Source organism: Cetorhinus maximus, chromosome 26 (assembly GCF_964194155.1).
Source record: "Cetorhinus maximus chromosome 26, sCetMax3.hap1.1, whole genome shotgun sequence".
In the NCBI taxonomy this organism is placed as follows: domain Eukaryota; kingdom Metazoa; phylum Chordata; class Chondrichthyes; order Lamniformes; family Cetorhinidae; genus Cetorhinus; species Cetorhinus maximus.
In genome coordinates this window covers 21,526,823-21,547,407 of record NC_135904.1, presented here as the reverse complement: position 1 = coordinate 21,547,407, position 20,585 = coordinate 21,526,823, and the positions used below count along the sequence as shown (strand labels likewise).

At 43.1% G+C, this 20,585-nt stretch overlaps 1 protein-coding gene across 1 annotated transcript in view; it reads right to left on the bottom strand.

The window, feature by feature from the left end:
• nedd4a (NEDD4 E3 ubiquitin protein ligase a) overlaps window positions 1-20,585 on the bottom strand; it is a 123,470-nt gene that overhangs the window by 36,393 nt on the left and 66,492 nt on the right. Inside the window, exon 6 of the mRNA XM_078530344.1 lies at window positions 588-638. Within this exon, the coding sequence (XP_078386470.1) occupies window positions 588-638 (51 nt within the window). The remainder of the gene's footprint in view (window positions 1-587; window positions 639-20,585) is intronic.

The window sequence follows — 20,585 nt, the reverse complement described above, 5'->3', positions numbered from 1 at the left end:
GGCAGACGAGAAGACGGGAGTCAAAAACACAAAACCTTGAGGGGTATCAGAAAGAAGCCCAGGGGGTGGTGGGGGTAGTGGGCAAGGGAAGGACAGAGCGGGCGAAAAATGGGCTAAATCATATAAGGTCGAACAGTCTTAACCTAAGTGAAGTTGATTTCAAATGCCATATTCCCACACTCCAAAGCGTACATACACTGTCTCTGTAATAAGCAGACGCTATTGAACTTCCAAATGGAAAAGCTACATGGAATGGAGACGTTTCCCTTCCCTTCACTGGGACTCAAGACGCTATAGACCCGAGAACACCAGCTAGTACCCAAACACGTATGGGAAAGGAGAAAGCAATAGCGTGAAAGTGGAGCAATGGGAGGGAGGGAGGAAAGGAAAGAGCATTGCAAGGACAAAATATGAAAAACTCAACATACTTTCAAAATACATAATGCATATTTATGAGATCCGATGAAATCTATAAGGTTACAGACTTTTCATATCAGATTTGACAAATGAATGCAGGAACCTTAGACATAAAAACATTCTCAAATCGCTAAAATTTTACACATCTCTTTGCTGGAATTAAAACTTACCGGGATATGGTGAAGGGGGATATCCACCAAGCCCAGAAAATCATCCCTGGTCTACAAAAAATCAAAAGAGAAGGGGAAAAGAAAAAAGAGAAATTAATCATCTGGTTTAAATTAGAGAAACTTTCTGGACTTGGTTGCCTTTACAATACATGATAAATGTTGCTCCAATTAGTCTCAAATGCTGTGAACATTGCTCCACTTTGCATTATACAAGTGAAATCCAAATGTGGTTAAACAGCTTAAGGCAAATAATTCTTCAGGGCTGAGTTACATAGCAGTAACATTGCATGTCCATGGTACTGCTGCACTCCAAGTGCTTTATGAGAAAGCCTCTGAACTCACGAATGAAAACATCACCTCATAAGGTCACCTCATCTTCCTGGACAGGAAACGCCTGGATTGGGCGAAATGCCTGTCTTACCCCCCACCAAACAATGTTTCTCAATCTACTTCAATGCAAAGTAGAATCTGGTCGGTTGCAAAACCAGCGCTGAACCCAGCCCACTGCAGATTCCTGATGGGAAGGTTAGGTTAAAATTCCACCTCCCCATCATCTTTTATATGAAGGAACACATGGGGAAGACGGGGGGGGGGGGGTGGTGTTCAGGAGTGGGCGTGCCTCCGATCGGTGCCCCCGATTGGGGGCGCGCCACCATTGTGCATGGGTGGGCCAATTAAGGCCCGCCCAGCGTGATGTCCACCAGGAAGCGCTCTGCGCTCCCTGTGCAGGCAGGGGAGGGGATTCCCTCAGCTGGGAGTGCACTCTTTCAAGCATGCGTGCCAAAGAGTGCACTCATCTCCCTGAAGCAAAGTGCTACCTCAGGGAGATTGGCGCCAAATTCAAAAATGGTCAATGCACAAAAATAAAAATTCCCTGACATGTCCTCTTGTGACACTGTCACATGAGTTGGGACATGTCCATCACTTTTATTCAAACTTTTATTAAATTTTTCAAAACCTACATGAAACCTCATCCTGCCCGCGGATGAGATTTCATGCTTTTTCTAATTCCCACCAGGGCTCCCGGCCTGCCCGCTAACCTGAAGGTTGGACGGGCAGGTCCATTGATTAGTTCAATTAGTTTTTAAATGGCTTCAATTGGCCGTTGACAGTTCGGTGGGTGCATAGCTGATTCGGCTGCGTCCCCGCTGGCCTGAAATGGAAATGACGCGGGGTGACGTCGGGTGTTCCGCCTGACATCATCCCGCGTCGGTGAGCCGGCCCCGCACCCCCCTCTCGCCGACCTCAATATCCTGCCTATGAAATATCCCATTTGTCATCCTTCAGCACCATTTATTCTGTCTTTATGTGATATCAGAACAGGACTGGAAGCACAATATTCTTGGTTAGAATTTCAACTGGGAAGTATCGCCACTGTTAGTTACAAAAACATATGAACAAGAATGCATATGTAATATCACAAGGTATATTTCAACTAAATGCTTTGTGGCAGCTTCCTCCCTTCGTTGTAAGTGCAGCAAGAGGCCATTGTAAAAATAATATGCTATCCATTAAGTGACTGCATTTCTTGCAAAGCAACTGGCAATACTGTACTATCAAATTAATCCATCAGAATTACAAGGCAAAGGTCGTGATAGAGAAATCGTGTCAACTTGACATTTTGAAATTGGCAGTTTTAAAATCAAAAGGAAATTGATTGTCCTTTAATGTGAATCACAAAGTTTAACAAAATGGTCCTGCCTTTTATGCCTGGTCAATATTACAGCAAAACTCTTAAAACACTAACAAAACACACAATATCAACCTATACCATTAGCCTAAAGCATTTATGTTTAATGCTGCATACTAATTGATCCATATTTTTAGGTTCAACATTAAGACAGTGCAGTCTGGTTATAAAACTGCCTACACTGGCATAAACTAGCTTCAGTTGGTACTAAGTTGTCTTTATAATAAGTTGTTGACGCAAAGGACAGTCTACACAACTGAATCTCCATTATGCTTTATGGGCGACTTATTACAAACGTACAAATTAGGGGCAGGAGCAGCAATAGGCATTCGGCCCCTTGAGTCTGCTGCCCCATTCACTAAGATCATGGCTGATCTGATTGCGGACTCAACTCCAGATTCCACCTACCCCCAAAAACCTTCGACTCCCTTGTTAGTCAAGGATCTATCTACCCCTGCCTTAAAAATATTCATAGACCCTGACTCCACTGCTCTCTGAGGAAGAGAATTCCAAAGGTTCACGACCCTCAGAGAATAAAATTCTTTTCATCTCCATCTTAAATGGGAGACCCTGTATTTTTAAAACTGTGTCCCCTAGTTCTAGACTCTCCCTCAAGGGGAAACATCCTTTCAGCATGCACCCTGCCAAGTCCCCTCAGGGTTTTGTATGTTTCAATATGATCACCTCTCATTCTTCTAAACTCCAATGGATGCAGGCCCAGCCTGCCCAACCTCTCCTCCTAAGAAAAACACCTGGGATGAGGGGGGTGTGGGTGTCAGTCGAGTGAACCTTCTGTATTTCGTTTTATTCATTCATGGGGTGTGGACGTAGCTGGCTAGGCCAGCATTTATTGCCCATCCCTAATTGCCCACGAGAAGCTGGTGGTGAGCTGCCTTCTTGAACCGCTTGCAGTCCCTGTGGTACAGGTACACGCAGAGCGCTTTTCAGGAGGGAGTTCCAGAATCATGGCCCAGCAACAGTGAAGAAACAGTGAAATATTTCCAAGTCAGGATAGTGAGTGGCTTGGAGGGGAACTTCCAGGTGGTGATGTTCCCATGTGTCCGCTGCACTTGTCCTTCTAGGTGTTGGTGTCATGGGTTTGGGAGGTGCTTAATCTAAGCAGCCTTGGTGAATTCCTGCAGTGCACCTTGTAGATGGTACACACTGCTGCCACTGTGCGTCGGTGGTGGAGGGAGTGAATGTTTGTGGATGGGGTGCCGATCAAGTGGGCTGCTTTGTCCTGGATAGTGTCAAGCTTATTGATTGTTGTTGGAGCTGCACTCATCCAGGCAAGTGGGGAGAATTCCATCACACTCTTGACCTGTGCCTTGTAGATGGTGGACAGACTTTGGGGAGACAGAAGGTGAGTTACTCGCTGCAGGATTCCTAGCCACTGACCTGCTCTTGCAGCCACAGTATTTATATGGTTAGTCCAGTTCAGTTTCTGGTCAACGGTAACCCCCAGGATGCTGATAGTGTGGGGTTTAGTGATGGTAATGTCGTGAAATATCAAGAGGCGATGGTTAGATTCTCTCTTGCTGGAGATGGTCATTGCCTGACTTGTGTGGCTCGATGTTACTTGCCACTTGTCAGCCCAAGCCTGGATATTGTCCAGGTCTTGCTGCATTTGGACATGGGCTGCTTCAAGATCTGAGGAGCCATTAAATTAGTGTATGGACGATCCAGTTGCAGCAAATGTTAATAAACCATTGTAGTAAGTCCATGTTTAACATTGCCCTGCTTTACGTCATTTCACTCCAGTGATCAGTTAATGGGGCCTGTATTCTCATTTGGTGGTTGTGAGATTCGTTTCATCATTGTTTCCTGCCGGTGTGACCCAATCAGTCTCCTTTTGGAGCAGCCTCTCCCGCTCCCTAACACTTTCTCATGCTCCTGGCTCTCTGGGTTCACAGCCTCTGCCGCCCCCAACCCCTCCTCTTGCTGATGACCCTCCGAGCCCGTGGCCTGTGTTGCTCTCTGACTTGCCGTCTCACCGATCCTTGCTCTATCTGAACCTCCTGCGCCCTGATTCCCTCGACTGGACCCTTGCAGTGAGCAAAGGCTCTGGAGATGAGCAGAGACAGGCAGGAGGAGCCCCTTTTTGATCAGAAATCTCCTGGTAACATATCCCTGATCCTGACAACGAGATCAATTTATTCAACAACAGATTAACAATGGATTAAGTATGCTCGGGTCACCAGGCTGCGCTTGGACACGACTCATTTCCACCACAGTAAAATCAGCAGGGTAGCAGACTGGCCCACTCCATCTCATGGACGCTGCACCTGGTGGCTTGAAAACCTGGCAGGGATGGATATAAGACATAAGAGCAGAAATTAGGCCATTCGGCCCATCGTGTCTGGTCCTCCATTCAATCATGGCGCCATTCTCCCGCCTTCTCGTAACCTTTGATCCCCTTACCAATCAAGAACCTATCTATCTTATATATATAATATATTATCATATTATAGATAAGAGATTTCTGATCAAAAAAAAGGGAAGCTGATCACAAACCAACCTGAAGAGAACTTACCATTAAGTAAGGACCAGTTGTACCCCGAGAGGAGTGATGCTCCCTATTGCGCTCAAAAAAGCCAGAAATTGGGTGCTAGAGTTGGCAAAGTGATTAACTCCCTGTCTGAAAGCCAAACAGATTCAACCAGGACAGACATCATCTGAACCTCACCGCTAAGCCTAACAAGAGATACAAGCTGCTTTCACGTGCAGAAGACAGTGAATTACAGGAAACGCAGCACATTGCAGGACTGACAGCTAGTGGCACATGGCAGCAGAACACAGATCATTTGGTCCATTGCCTTCAGATACCATTGTTGAAGGATATGCATTTTCTTTTTTTTAAAAAATGAAGAGGGCCATGATAATAGCTGATTGTAGTTGTGGACTCCAGTATTAGATACTATACAGTACTCTGTACTATATATGGGGTCACCTGACCTGGGGGTTGAGGGGTAGATAGCATGTGTCTTGATGGAGCTCAGAGGCTGCAAATATGTGCGCATGTTAGGAAAACGTGTTATCAATAAAGTTAGTTCAGCTATAATGTCGACGGCCTGCGTGCATCATTAAAAAAAAAGGAACAAGACAAAGAGCAGCAAAGTATTTGTCCTGTTAGGTTACGTTCTCTCCTGCAGCAAGAGTTGCAGGACAAAAGTGTGTTAATTTTTCTTATCTGCATTGACTTGTTGTTAATAAAAGTGTCTATCAGAAAACTGTCCGTTATTATACCACAGATTACATCAATATCTAATTGAATTTCGAGCCACAGAGGGGCAAGGAGTTGTCCGAGCTCAGTGCAGGGGCGAGCTTTTCACGATGCAGTTTCAAGCACTGCTGCGTTCCACTACTACCTACTTGCTCCAGCCTCTTCTTGTGGCTCCACAAAAGCTTCCCTATCTTCCCACCATCAACAGATTATAAATCATTCTGACGTTGTGCCGCTCTGAAGTGACGCAGATGTGGATCGCACCCTCGATCTCAGTAGTCTGGCCATGCATGCTGAACTTAAAAAACACATGCAGAGATTTGCTTGTAGTACTATTTCCTACCAACAGATGATGCTAATGTACTTTGTGTAAATGAAACCATAATAGCAACTATTTGGCGTGGAACTCTACAAGAAAAACAATGACTGCACCAGTAAAATCCTGGATAGAAAAAGTTATAAATTAAATTATTGATCCAACTTGACTATGAAAAAAAACTTCTATGTTGCGCAGTCAGGTAGAAAGTAACTTGATCCATCCAGTGCTTTGACTTAGTTATAATTTAACCAGGGTTTAAAAACACAGATTTAATTCACTCTAGCAACAACCTGACGTGGTAAAACATCCCAAGACGTTTTTCACAGGAGCATTACCGAACAAAATCAGATTGCAAAGTCAAATAAGGGGATATTAGGGTGATGACCAAAAAGGAGATAGGTTTTGAGCATGTCATGAGTGATGAAAGAAAGTTAAAGAGACAGGAGTTTGGAGAGGGAATTCTAGATCTCAGGGCTTTGGCAGCCAAAGGTATGGCCACCAATGGTGCAGCAATTAAACTCAGGGGTGCTCAACAGGTCAGCATTGGAGAAGCACAGTTATCTCGGACGATTGGGTGTCACGAAAGGATTACAGAGATACAAAGGGACCAGAATTCAAATACAAGGCTGAGAATTTTAAAACGGAGGGTACTGCTTAACCAGGAGGCAAATTAGGTCAGTGAGCACAGAGGGAGTGAGGGGCGAATGAGGCACAGGCAGCATAGTTTTGGATGACCTCAAGTTTATGGAGGGTACAACGTAGGGGGCCGGCAAGGAGTGCATTTGAACAGCCAAGCCTACAGGTAACAAAGGCATGGATAAGGGTTTCGGCAGCAGATGAGGTGAAGCAGGGGCGGAATCGGGAATGTTGGAGTTGGAAATGAGCATGATACAGGATCAAGAACCTCATTCTGGGGTCAAATATGACACTAAGGTTGTGAACGGTCTGGTTCCTCAAGACAGTTGCCAGGGAGAGGGATGGAGTCGATGACCAGGAAGCTAGGGCAATGGCTTCCCAATATTTAGTTGGAGGAAATTTCAGCTTATTCAGTACTAGTTGTCAGGTAAGCAATCTGACATTTAGACACAGTGAGGGTGTTGAAAGAGGTGATCATGAAGTAAAGCTGAGCGCCTTCAGTGTACAGCTGGAAACCAACTTTGGATATCTCCCAGAGACAGCATACAGATGAGAAATAAAGGTGGGGTGGGCACAAGGGTAGATCCTTTGGGGCCACTAGGTGCAACAGTGCACAAGTGGGTAGAGAAGTCATTGCAGGTAATTCTCTGGTTACTACTGGATAGATAAGAATAGAATCAGGAATCAGTTTTTCCAAACAGAAAAGCCATATCTTATCGCACATTTCTGGCCTTGCACACAAAGTCAAGTCAACAATAGAATTGCCTGGCGTCAGCACTGAGATATTTCAGAATACAAACATGCACTCTGAATATAAAATAATGTTTTCAATCTGTGGACACAAAGGATATGGTTTTACAGTCGTTGTTACCTTCAACAATCACTGAGCTATGCCAGGATTTTAATAACCTGTTAAGAATTTGTGATGTATGAATGATACATTGAGGCATTGGGTTAGTGTAGCATTCATACACAACAATTTCTTACATGTTACTAAAATTCTGGCTCAACACAATGATGGTATATGGAAGCCAAGACGCTTAAAAATAAGCAAACAATTTGGTCCTTGTTCACCAATTCAAACATCTTAAACTTAACAAAACAAAATGGGCCTGTCTTGGTAGATTTCATTTGTTCCAAATGCTGTGTAGAGCTCCCACCAGTATCAAACCTGGCAAGTGCCCTACATAAATTTGCAGTGCTGAATTAACATGGCCACTATCCCGTACCTATGGTCCAGTTTCAACAGAACCCCTTTTGTAACCTACCACACCTGCCAATCTCCAAACCTTGGCAAAGCTGACGAACAGCTTCAGGAGGGTGGACTGAGCCTCCAAACAGCTGATGTCAAAAAAAAACCCAATACACAGCTGAAAAGAAAAGCAATGAATAAAGACCTGTGACCACTACCACTGCCTCAATATGACCGAAAAAAGCTACTTCTATTCTGCATTGGATTTCAACATTGTTATTAGCGTTTCAGGGGTCACATTCCAAGAAGCAAATGCAGCATTTGCAAAAAGTAGTCTCAATGGGAGTGCAATGGGACACGAATTTGTCCAAATGTAGTATTCCACTGGTTGTATTAAAGAGGGAAATAAAACTGCTGGACACAAAAAGTGCAATTTTTGAAGTACTGAATTGAGGCATTTTTGAAAGCAAAGGGAGCTGAACGTGTGAATTTACTTTGCAAAGAAATCTGGGCTCATTCTCTCTCCCACAACCCCAAGGTAATAAAACCTTTACAAAATTGCCTATGGTGGTCGCTACAGTTCTTGCACTCTCAGGAAGTGAGATTTTGAGTAATACTGCAGTCCTGCCATCGCTGAAATCACGTCAATAAATAATAAGTGCCTGTAGGCTTATAAAGAAATAAACATTTTTAATACAAAAACCACAAAAGTAAAAGAGCATTCTATCGCACTTGAGCAGCAAGATGGCTCATTGAACTTTAAACTGGGGGGAGAAACAACAATTAGGTAATACAAGCAAAATACTGTGGATGCCAGAGATCTGAAATAAAAACAAAGTGCTGGAAAAACTCAGCAAGTGTGGCAGCAACTATGGAGAGAGGAAACAGAGTTAACATTGAGCCCAATATGAATCCAAAATGTGGAAGAGGAGTGATATTGGACTCAGTATCTTTACAGTGCAGGAGGCAGCCATTCGGCCCATCGCATCTGCACTGGTCTCTGAAAGAGTGTTCCGCCTAATATCACTTCCCTGCCTTATCCCCGTAACCTTGCACATTCTCTCTTTTCAGGTAGAAATCCAATTCCTTTTTGAATACCTTGATCGAACCTGCCTCCACCACCCTTTCAGGAAGTTTATTCTAGACTCCAACCACCCTCTGGATGAAAAAATTTTTCCTCACATCACATTTACTCCCGTTGCCAATTATTTTGAAGCTGTGCCCTCTAGTTCTTGATGTTCTCGAGTGGGAACAGTTTCTCACTATTTACCCTGTCCATGCCCCTCAGGATCTTGAATGCCTCTATCGAGTCTCTCTCAGCTTTCTTTTCTCCAAGGAAAACAGTCTCAACCTTTCCAATCTATCCTCAAAGATACAGTTCTTCATCCTGGGACTCAAAATGTTAACTCTGTTTCTCTCTCTCTACAGATGCTGCCAGGCCTGTTTAGTTTTTCTAGCAGTTTCTGTTTTTGATTAGGTAATTGTTGTAAAGGCGGCTGAGTTGCTACGATTGATGATAGAGTTGATCAGCAGACATTTCTTGAGTGGAATCATTAAGTTTATTTACAATATACTCAACAGCAGCCACACATGTGCTTTCAACTCCAATTCTATGTATATACCGACTAACTATCAACTAGAAAGGTAGCCCCGCACTACTCTATTGGGTAATGGTCATGTGATCTTCCTTAACAAGCATTAGTCTTAAAGGTGTATTACACACTAAATAAACCCATAATTACCCAGTAATAAACTTTGAAAGATTTTGAACAGCCACTTTCTCACAATTAAACATTCCCATCCCCTTCAGTTCATTAAAGATCCTTTACCCCATTCTGTTCTTGGTTCACAGGCTATTGCACCTCAACCAACTCTCTTTTACGTTCCCTTCTCCAACTTTCAGTTCATATTAGCTCTCTTCCTCCTCACTAACCAAATTTGGCACTGCTCCTCCTTCCCTAACCTTGTTAATATTGGTGATACTTTTCCCACTCTTCCCTCCACTACCTCATCTAAGTACACGCACCCAGCTCTTTCGGTTATTGACACTCCCAACCACCTTTCAAGTTCATGTTGGCAGGCTCCTTCCTTCCTTATCCAGAAAGCCAGATTTCCCACTCCCCTTCATTACCCTCCACTTCTGCTTACCGTCAACGTCAGCGTATAAGTCAATCTTTGAAGCCTCGAAAAATCCCTCCAAAAGCAGTGGCTGACTTATATACCGAGTATAGAAGGGAACCAGCAGTGTGGGTAGTCGCCATGTTTATCGTCCACCATGCGGGGCCTGCTCTGTGTGGGCATGTCTTAAACTGCCTCTCATCTTCACAACACAGTCCATATCACCTTGCATCCAGTTATAACGTACCAGTAAGAAAAACATCCATTTACGGGGTGAAAATTTGAGGCTGGCTACTAACATGAATATAGCATGTCGTGACTGCAAAGGGGGATTGACTTAGATGCTGAGTATGTGCAAAAACATGATTTTTGGGGCCGAAAATTTGGGGTCATTTTATACACCAGGTTGACTTATATGCTGCTACTGACAGTAATGTCCACTGAAATCCATTCAACTCTCTCTTCATTCAGATCTGTTTTCCCCATTCTCATGTGCTCAGCGCAGTCCCTGCCTGAATCTTACTGAGAGTTGATCTATTTGCATACTGCAGGCAGGAACTGTTCTTACAAGAATTGCTGCCTTTGGTATCCAGCAAGCAAAATGTTCACGTTAACAGGTAGGAGCTGCACTGAGGAAAGTGAGGTTTAGGTTCCTGCCTTAAAATAATGTTTTCAAACGGCTTCCACAAAAGTTGCGTCCGCAATTGATGACACAAATCAGCCTGAAACTCTGATAGCTGGTAAATTATGAAGCCTAGCAGGCTTGCACTCTCATAGCACCTTACCATACCTGTGCATTGCCCAGAATTAATTACTTTTACATATGACTATTAGATAGACAAAATGGGAGTTATTTTCCCCAAGACCCTATAAGCAGCCATGTTGACCAGGGCTAGCACTAGATTTTTATATTCTCTAATTGGCTTTGGATTACCTTGGTTTCTTTGTGTAACAATGACTGAAGGTGTGTCTTATATGCATAGCAACCTGGTAAAGGAAGTGTCTCTCACTTGGTATACTTTACCCACTGAATTTCTCGTCTTCACATTGTGACATGGGAAGTGCCACCCAAGCTATCAAAAACCACCAGGCCTGCAGCCAAACATCACCTTGGGACGCCCTGAGGCCATGTTATCCAGGGATAGTGTGTGGTGTGGGGAGATCCAAGGTGGGACGATGACCATGTGTCAAATGCAATATGGATTTATGTTTTGTTTAAGGAGTGAAGCGAGACCAGCAAAGTGGCTTTCAAAGCCCCATTACCGTGCCTGGAAATATAGGGCGCTACATTCACTGAAATGATCATCATCTTCCGGTGTTGTACGTGGGCTGCAGAGACAAACCGACTTTGTGGCTCCATTAATATTAAGTCAGCCAGCTGAAGCTCATTTTATAATTAGGCAACAAACTATTTTAAAGAGATCACAAGATGGGGCAGTGCGGCTATGCTCTGAATGGTAAGATGCAAGTTCTAGTTTCAACTAGGCCACTAGGGAGAATGCTGAAAATATACCAACCACTTCTCATAAAAGGGAGTAACTGACCTCTGATGCACTCAGGGTTGTGGAGCTACATGGTTACGAGACACATGAGCAACATGCGAGAGAGATTGACATCACAGCTCAGCTTGGGACTATGGCAAAGAGCCATTAAAAAAAAAGAGAAAATGGCAAAATTAGACTCTTTACCCCAGGCTTCAGTCAAGTATCATCTCCTTCAGTCACCATTTCCATTTGGTTAGTGAACCGTGATTGAATTCCGTGCTACGTACTTACCAGAAGATAGCAATCCAGTCAGAACAATCAGGTTTTTAAGGGTAGTTTCTGCATCATGGGAACTCAAACATGACATGTTTTTTTAAACAAGAAACGAAGTCTAATTTTGGTTGATACTTCTGTTCCTCCACATGTTGAGGAGGAGTGTCCCTCGCCTTCAGAGCAGAGAGAACGGTCAGCTCCAAGTGCAAACATTTCTCATTATTAAATTATTTTGTTATTCAATTGTTGTAATTAAAGATTTTCTGTCTGCTGAGCTGGCTGGGTTCACAGCAAATAGCAGACTCCCCAGTCCCCAAGTGCACAGCACGAACAAGCTCCAGAAAACTACACGTTCATTCAACAAATGCAAGGTTGGCAATTATGTGCTATCCTTAGTATCATCTTAAAATAGGAGCTCCTGGGGACAAGTGCCCTCTGTACAAACATGGAGGTGCTTATTACAAAATAAACAGTGCTCTCCTCTCTCACCCGCCTCAATTAAACTCCAAGGAAAACAATATACAAGGTGTGGCCCACTGGACCATTTGAAGAGCCAGAGGCACAGACAAATTTAAATGATAACTATATTTTACTTTGAACTGCCATATTTCATTCTCCACTGATGTAACAACAAGTCTAATCTGCCAGTTTCAATACCAAAACACAAAAATTCCAAGCGCTCAGATCCAAAAGCAGAAAAGGTATAATATTTTGAAAACACATATTCTTCAGTTAAACAAGGGCAGCCAAGCCCTGTGAAATGTTTCCTCACAGGATAGAGGGTGCATTGTCTCTGAGAGAGAGAGTTTGGCACAATCCTCCCCAATCAGTGTCAAGTGTTGGAACTCATCGTTTTCTGAGAAACCTTATTCGAGCAAAAATGGATATATACAAACCTTCTCCCTCATCTAATTAAAAGACTTGCATTTCACAACTTCAGAACATCCTGAAGTGCTTTAAAGCCAATTATGTAGTTTTGAAGTGTGATCACTGCTGTAATGTAGGAAACGTGGCAGCCAATTTATCCCACAAATAGCCATGTGATAACGGCTAGATCGTTTGTTTTTAGTGATGTTGGTTGAGGAATATATATTGGCAGGATACCAGGGTAAACTCCCTTGCTCTACTTTGAAATAGTGCCTTGGGATCTTTTGCATTGATCTGAGTGGTCAGACAGGTCCTTGGCTTTGGAAAGCAGCACTTCAGAGAGTGCAGCAGCCCCCTCATTACTGCACTGAGGTGTCAGCTTAATTTTTGTGCTCAGGCCTCTGGAGAGTGACTTGAACCCATGACAATAACGTTTGCTCAGCATATTCAGAAAATGAAGCACAAAATAAAAATAGATATGACGAATGAAGGGAGAGGCGGGTAGATGTCTACTGCAAACCGAACCCGCCGGACTTTGCAGCACTGAGGCCTCACAATTCTTTTTGATTTGTTCTTGGGCTGTGGGCATCGGTAGAATGACCAGGAATTATGGTCCATCCCTAATCGCCCTTGAGGAGATGGTGTTGAGCTGTCGCCTTGAACAGCTGCTGTCCATGTGACATAGATACACTCAGTGCTGTTAGCGAGGGGATTCCAGGAATTTGACCCAATAACAGTGAAGGAACAGTAATATAATTCCAACTCAGAATGGTGCATAGCTTGGAGGGGAATTTGCAGGTGGCGGTGTTCCCATGCATCTGCTATCCTGGTCCCTCCAGGTGGTAGAGGCCGTGGGTTTGGAATGTGCTGTCAAAGAAGCCTTGGCGAGTTGCTGCAATGCATGTTGCAGATGTTACACACTTCTGCCACTATGCATCAGTGATGGAGGGAGTGATATTTAAAGTGGTGGATGGGGTGCCAATCAAGCGGACTGCTTTGCCCTGGATGGTGCTGAGTTTCTCGATTGTTGTTGGAGCTGCACTCATCCAGGCAAGTGGAGAGTATTCCATCACACTCCTGACTTGTGCCTTGTAGATGGTGAACAGGCTTTGGGGAGTCAGGTGGTGAGTTATTCGCTGCAGGATTCCCAGTTTAGAAGAGGAGACTCAGCTGATATCAGGACAGACAGCTGAACGTATCTCGCATTTTTGCTTTCTGATCAGAAAGGGCTTGCTAATAAAAAGGGGCATATTCGCCGAGCAAGAAAGAATCATGTTCAGGTGACCACGCCAAATGTGCAATCACATCCATTATAATTTTGAAAATTCAGCTGTACAGTTTCAAGGGCTTAACTTGTATTTATATAGCGCCTTTAACTTAGTAAAACACAGCAGTGTGTTCAAAGTTTGACACTCCTTGACAATTAAATATTAGAACAAAAACAAAAATACCCGGAAAAACTCAGCAGGTCTGACAGCATCTGCGGAAAGGAACACAGTTAACGTTTCGAGTCCGTATGACTCTTCAACAGAATTAGATATTAGGACAGGTGACTAAAGCTTGGTCAAAGAGCTAGGCTTTAAGAGTGTCTTAAAAAGAGGAAAAAGAGTTGGAGAGCCTAAGTATCCATCATACATTGAACTGACTCTAGCCCTGGGTTGTGTACTACTCGAATTCCACAAATATGGTCCTCTATTATGTGCAGAGATGAAGGTCAGATACACTGACTAAAAATCTCAATTTGAGATGCAGAGACATTGGCATAGTGGTAATGTCACTGGACTAGTAATCCAGAGACCGAGGGGGCGTCGGTTCAAATCCCACCACGGCAGGTGGTGGAATTTAAATTCAATTAATAAAATCTGGAAATGAAAATTAAGGATGTGATTGCACTGGAGAGGGTGCAGAGGAGATTGACCAGGATGTTGCCTGGGATGAAACATTTAAGTTATGAAGAGAGGTTGGATAGACTTGGGTTGTTTTCGTTGGAGCAAAGAAGACTGAGGGGCGACCTGATCGAGGTGTACAAGATTATGAGGGGCATGGACAGGGTGGATAGGGAGCAGCTGTTCCCCCTAGTTGAAGGGTCAGTCACAAGGGGGCATAAGTTCAAGGTGAGGGGCAGGAGGTTTAGCGGGAGGATGTGAGGAAAAACCTTTTTACCCAGAGGGTGGTGACGGTCTGGAATGCGCTGCCTGGGAGGGTTGTGGAGGCTGGTTGCCTCACATCCTTTAAAAAGTGCCTGGATGAGCACTTGGCACGTCATAACATTCAAGGCTATGGGCCAAGTGCTGGTAAATGGGATTAGGTAGGTAGGTCAGGTGTTTCTCACATGTCGGTGCAGACTCGATGGACCGAAGGGCCTCTTCTGCACTGTGTTTCTGTGTGTGATTGAGATGAAGTGAAGTTTTTTTATTCCCGCAGCATTGCTGCCACACAGCAACTGAGATCAGTGGTGTGGGCAGCATTAATTTTTTTGGGCGGGAGGTGGTGGCATTGGACGCGAGTTTGCCAGACCAAACAGAACAATATCCACAGGTCAATTTTCTAATAAGAATTTCACAATAAAATTCACATAAAAACATGACTTACATTAATCTAAATAATCCAAATGAAACAAAAGTTGAAGCATTGCCTGTGTCTCAGATGACCTTGCTGCTATTGTTCACCGCAAAATCCCAGTGAAAATAGATATTAAAAAAAAGCATACCCAACTAATCTGTTTTCAGAAGTCAAACCGTGGAACAGGCGGGCCCCGGAGGAACATTTGTTGTTTCAGTATTCAATCAAGTGGCCCCAAGACGCACAAAACAAACCATCCACTCCTTTGCCGCAGACTGAAACCACAAGTTGCCATTATACAGTTGCCCAAATAACCCTGTCCAGGGCGCAGAATGTTCTCTGCCAATCAGGGACAAGCAGGAGATCCTGACTTGGAAACAGAGCACAATTCTCAGCGGTTTCAGACCACAGGGCTCAGCGCGCATAGGAACAACAGCAGACCATTTAGACCCTGGAGCCTGTTCTGCCCATTCAGTGAGCTCATGGCTGGTCTGTGGACCTAACTCCATGTACCCCATTTGCTCCTTATCTCTTCATTTTAGCTAGCGAAAATATAGTTATCCAAGATTTAAAATGAACAACTGACCTTGCATCAACTGCCATTTTCAGAAAAAAGTTCCAAACTGCTTCCAACCTTTGCATGTTGAATTGTTTCCTAATTCCACTCCTGCAAGGCCTGGCTATAACTTTAGGTTATGGCCTCTAGTCCTAGGTTCCCAATAAGTGAAATAGTTTCTCTATCTACACTATCTGTTCCCTTTGATATCTTGAAAACCTGAGTCAAGTTACCTCTTAACCTACTAAATTCCAGGGAATACAACTCTATTTTAACCCTTGGAGTCCAGGTATCAATCTGATAAATCCACACTGTGCTCCTTCCAAGGTCAATATAGCCTCCCTATGGTGTGGTGAGCCACCACCACAGCACTCTTTCTTTTTGCCATCTATGTATACAAAAGCTCCCCAGGCACATTCCTGTCACTTCCTGCTGCTGACCTCTCAGTGTTTATTCTTTATATGTGTTGGTTGACTGGCAGGATTGGAATGGAAGGAAAGGGGAGGTGGAAAGCAACAGAGGCTTACTCTGCAATGGTGGCCAGTTGTTAAACCATGCACTTTGTTTTATTTTAAATCGGATGAGCCAGAACTACAAATGTAACACATTTACAAAGTCTATTCCTAATAACGACAAAGGAGGCACAAGCACGCCTCGCCACCACTTTCTCCTCTACTTTCCTGAAGGCACCAATTGGACTGGGCTATGGTTCTCTTCAAGTCTTCTGTTAGTTTTTAAAAAATATATATATAAACACTTTCAGGGGCGCCCTGCCCCAATTTGCAAAAATCAGTGCCAGCGGAGAAGATTTGACAATATATCTAGTGCAAAAGCAATGTGCTAGTAAGTTATAAAAACACAGAAATATTTAAAAATCTAATGACTTCTTTCATTCTCTCAAGAACACCTCACAGCGCAGTTTGAACATCTGTGTTCCACAGGGGCAATGGGCAGAGGTCAAGAATGACAACCTTCCCAATCCAGATATGCTCAGTCTTGTTATACTTGCTGGACCATCACCCACCTGAGTTCAGCTAACTGAGCAGAGTCGAAGGACAAGAGCCTTTTTGATTTGCACAATTCTTTACCAGGCCAGGTAATACATTCATTAACTCAGGTTCTTATGGAAGCTTAGAGAAAGAGCGTTTTGTTTACAGCAGTAACAACCTACAATAATTTATTGCCTGTGTCGCCTATCCATCATTATATTACCAGTCTGATTTTCAAAAACGTACACTAGATAGAGTGTGAGCAATTTTCAGTTTTAACACGATTACCCAATAATAAAAATTTATTCAAACACTAAGCCTCCTTACAGTTTATCCAGGTCCAATTCAGGTTTATTTTGGCCTTTATGAAAAGAACCTTCATACTGTAAGAAACTTTAAGAAATTAAGTGCGATTACTGCAATCATTCATATTCCCAGGAACATGTATAAGCAGTGCTCTAGTTCAAGTTGTCGACTGGTATTTCTATCACGGCAGCTTATTACTGAACAAGAGCTGGCCAGCACTCTACTCCAACATTCTGGGAAAAATTCAGCATTTAATCAATTTAGCAGGTCTCCAATCCACAAAACTTTGCCAGGTATTTTGCCATATGCAATAAGAATTAAAACATTTAAGTGAAACGCTTAAAAGTTTGGGGTTTGTTCTGTGGAGTGGGGGAGGGAAAAGGATTAGAAAAAAAAGGGGAAATTGGAAAGTCAGATCAGGTTGAGGAAAGCAAGAAATGGATGTAAAATCCTACAAACACACAAAAGTAAGCCTCAAAACAATCTGCTTTACTTTTCCACTTGCTTTAAAAAAAAAAGATTGCTCTGAAACTAAAACCTCTTCCATGGTTTGTTTATAAGTCTGACTTGGCAAGGCTGGTGGAGAGATCAAGAGGTTGGAAGTGGATCTGCAATTTCACTGAATTTCCTCCTTTTTTCTTTCCATCATCACACTTCCTCCTTTAGCCAAGAGTGTGTGCAATTGCAGGCACCCATCTGCATTGCTATAATTAGTAGGCAGGAGTTGGACAGGCAATGTCAGCATTCCTCCATCCCCTCCTCAAAATGAGCAAACCCTACATATGGGAAGATATATTGTTGACAGGTTTGAGGAACAGGCATCCTTGGAACGCAAGTCTGCATCCTTGGGCTGTCGAGTTAGCACTTTGATTAAACTACTGTGCAATATGATTGATCTTAACCTTAATGTTACTCAAATGAGCTGATTTAAAACACTATTCCAAGAAAATTGATACTTATTTTCCACTGGCATTGTTCATCTAGCGTCTGTCAATGTATTTATTACTTCGACTTTGTTTGGACTTCATATTTTAGCAAAGTTGCAGAGTACATTCGTAGGAACAGTGCCAAGTGGTGAAGGTTTATGGGAAAGCGCAAGAGTCAATTGCCAATAAAACTGTATGCAGAATTAAAGACAAAATCTATCACTGCAAACCTGGAACCAGTGAAAGCATTTAGAAATCAGGATGATCAAGTACATTTTATTGACTGAATTCATCGATGTATACAATAGCTTCCGTTGTTTTTGAAAATTACCCCACATCCCTAGTCAATTTGGCCAACCATTAAAGAATGTGCTAAAAGCCAGCCTGCAAACAATCAGAGACACAGCAACCATTGTATTTTTGAAACGCTATTACAGTAGCCTCACTAAAAATGCATTTGCATGAATAAAGATAATTTCAAGGCCAAGCAGATCGATTATACAACGCATGGAGCGTTTCACCCTGCTGGACAGCATTGGATCTACCAGCAACCTGCTCTTTCACCTGCATCAAGCTTTGCCAAGCCATTCTTTCACAGTTACAACCACCTGGATTTGCCCAAAAGTGAATCTGTAGTTACACTGCATTCCAATACCATCACTTGAAGGATCCTTGCAAAATAGAAAACAAACCCTCCTTCTGTTCAATGCCACAATGGTCTACATTGTGGTTTGGGCATCTAATTGCAGAAATTATGCGAGTACATTTGACAGAGGACTTCACTCATTTAATTCTTGGCTCATCACCACCTTCCTGGTTTTGGGGAGCGGGGGAAAGAGGCGGTTATTGAAATGTCAAAAATTGCTTTCAACTGCTGCTGAATCTTGATGGAATAGTTGAGCATATGCAACAATTTTACTAGATGTACAACTGCCCACCCATTGCAGGATCCAATTCGGACTGGAACAACGCTACACTCTGAAAACTGCAATCAACTGGAAATCTAGATGTGGTCTCTCACCTTGGGCTTTTACTGCACTCTGTCATCTGCTGAGTTACACTGCCACTTTTACACTGATGTGCACCCAGTCACTACTGCAAAGCAAAAGTGAGCAATTCTGGTTTCCATACAGGACTGGAGAATGAGCAATCAAGATTTACTAGAACGATACCAGACCCGAGGGGTTATATCTATCAGCAAAGATTGAACAAGTCGGCGATCTATTCTCTTTAAAATAAGACCTGGTAGAGGTGTCTAAGATTATGAAAATTTTGATAGGGTAGGTGTAAAGATATTTCCATTTGCTAGCAAGACTAGATCTAGGGGCTACAAATATAAGATTGTCATTAATAAATCCAATATAAACATATGAATTAAGAGCAGGAGTAGGCCATTTGGCCCCTCGAGCCTGCTCCACCACTCGATAAGAACATGGCTGATCTGATTGTGGCCTCAACTCTACTTTCTTGCCTACCTCCTATAGTAGTACCATCCTTTGACTCACATGCCAATCAAGAAACTAACTCAGCCTTAAAAATATTCAATGACTCTGCTTTCACTGCTCTTTGGGGAAGAGAATTCCACAGACTAACAACCCTCAGAGAAAAAATTTTCCTTATCTACATTTTAAATGAGAACCCCCCTAATTTTTAAGCTGTGTCCCCCAGTTCTCGTCTCCCCCACAAGGGGAAACATCCTTTCTGCATGCATCCTGTTATATCCCCTCAGGGTCTTATATGTTTCAATAAGATCACCTCTCATTCTTCTAAACTCTAATGGGTATAGGCCCAACCTGTCTAGCCTTCCCTCAAACCAACCCCTTCATCCCAGGAATCAGCTGAGTGAATCTTCTCTGAACTGCTTCTAATGTAATTATATCCTTTCTTAAATAAAGAGACCAAAACTGTACACAGTACTCTCGATGTGATCTCACTAACGCCCTGTACACCTAAGCAAAACATCCCCTACTTTTATATTCCTTTCCCCTTTCAATAAACAACAACAATCCATTTGCCTTTCTAATCACTAGCTGTACCTGCATACTAACTTTTAGTGATTCACATAGTAGGGCACCCAGGTCCCTCTGTACCACAGAGTTCGTTATTCTCTCTCCATTTAAATAATGTGCTGCTTTTGCATTCTTCCTGCCAAAGTAGACAAGTTCATATTTTCCCCACATGATACTCCATCTGCTAAACTTTTGCCTGCTCACTTAACCTATGTCCCTTTACAGGCTCCCTACATCCTCTTCACACTTACTTTCCTACCCATCTTGGCGTCATCAGCAAATTTAGCAACCACACATTCAGTCCCTTCATCCAAGTCATTGATGTAGATTGTAAATAGTTGAGGCCCTGGCACTGATTGCTGTGGTACTTCACCCATTACATCTTACCAACCTGAAAATGACCCATTCATGCCTATTCCTGGTTTCCTGTTAGCTCTGCCCATCCTAATATATTACCACCTAACCATGAGCTCCCCAATAGGGATTTCAGGAGCAACTTCTTTGCCTAGATAATGATTTGAATGTGGGACTCATTGCCACAGGGAATAGTTGAGGCAAATTAACATAGTTACATTCCAGGGAAGCTAGATAAGCAATATAAAGGAATAGGATATGTTGACAGGGCTAGATGAAAAAGGGTGGGAGGAGGTTCCAATGGAGCATAAACACTGGCGAGGGCCAGTTGGGCCAAATGGGTTTCTGTGCTTTATGTGCTTTCTAGTTGGATGCAGCAGAATGGAAACTTTCATCTGTCCAATCATGTTGGATTCAAACAAAAAGGCCTCAAGTGTAAAATGTACTAACTGACAGCAATAAACAAGCCCTTAAAGTAAAAATAATGCAAAATT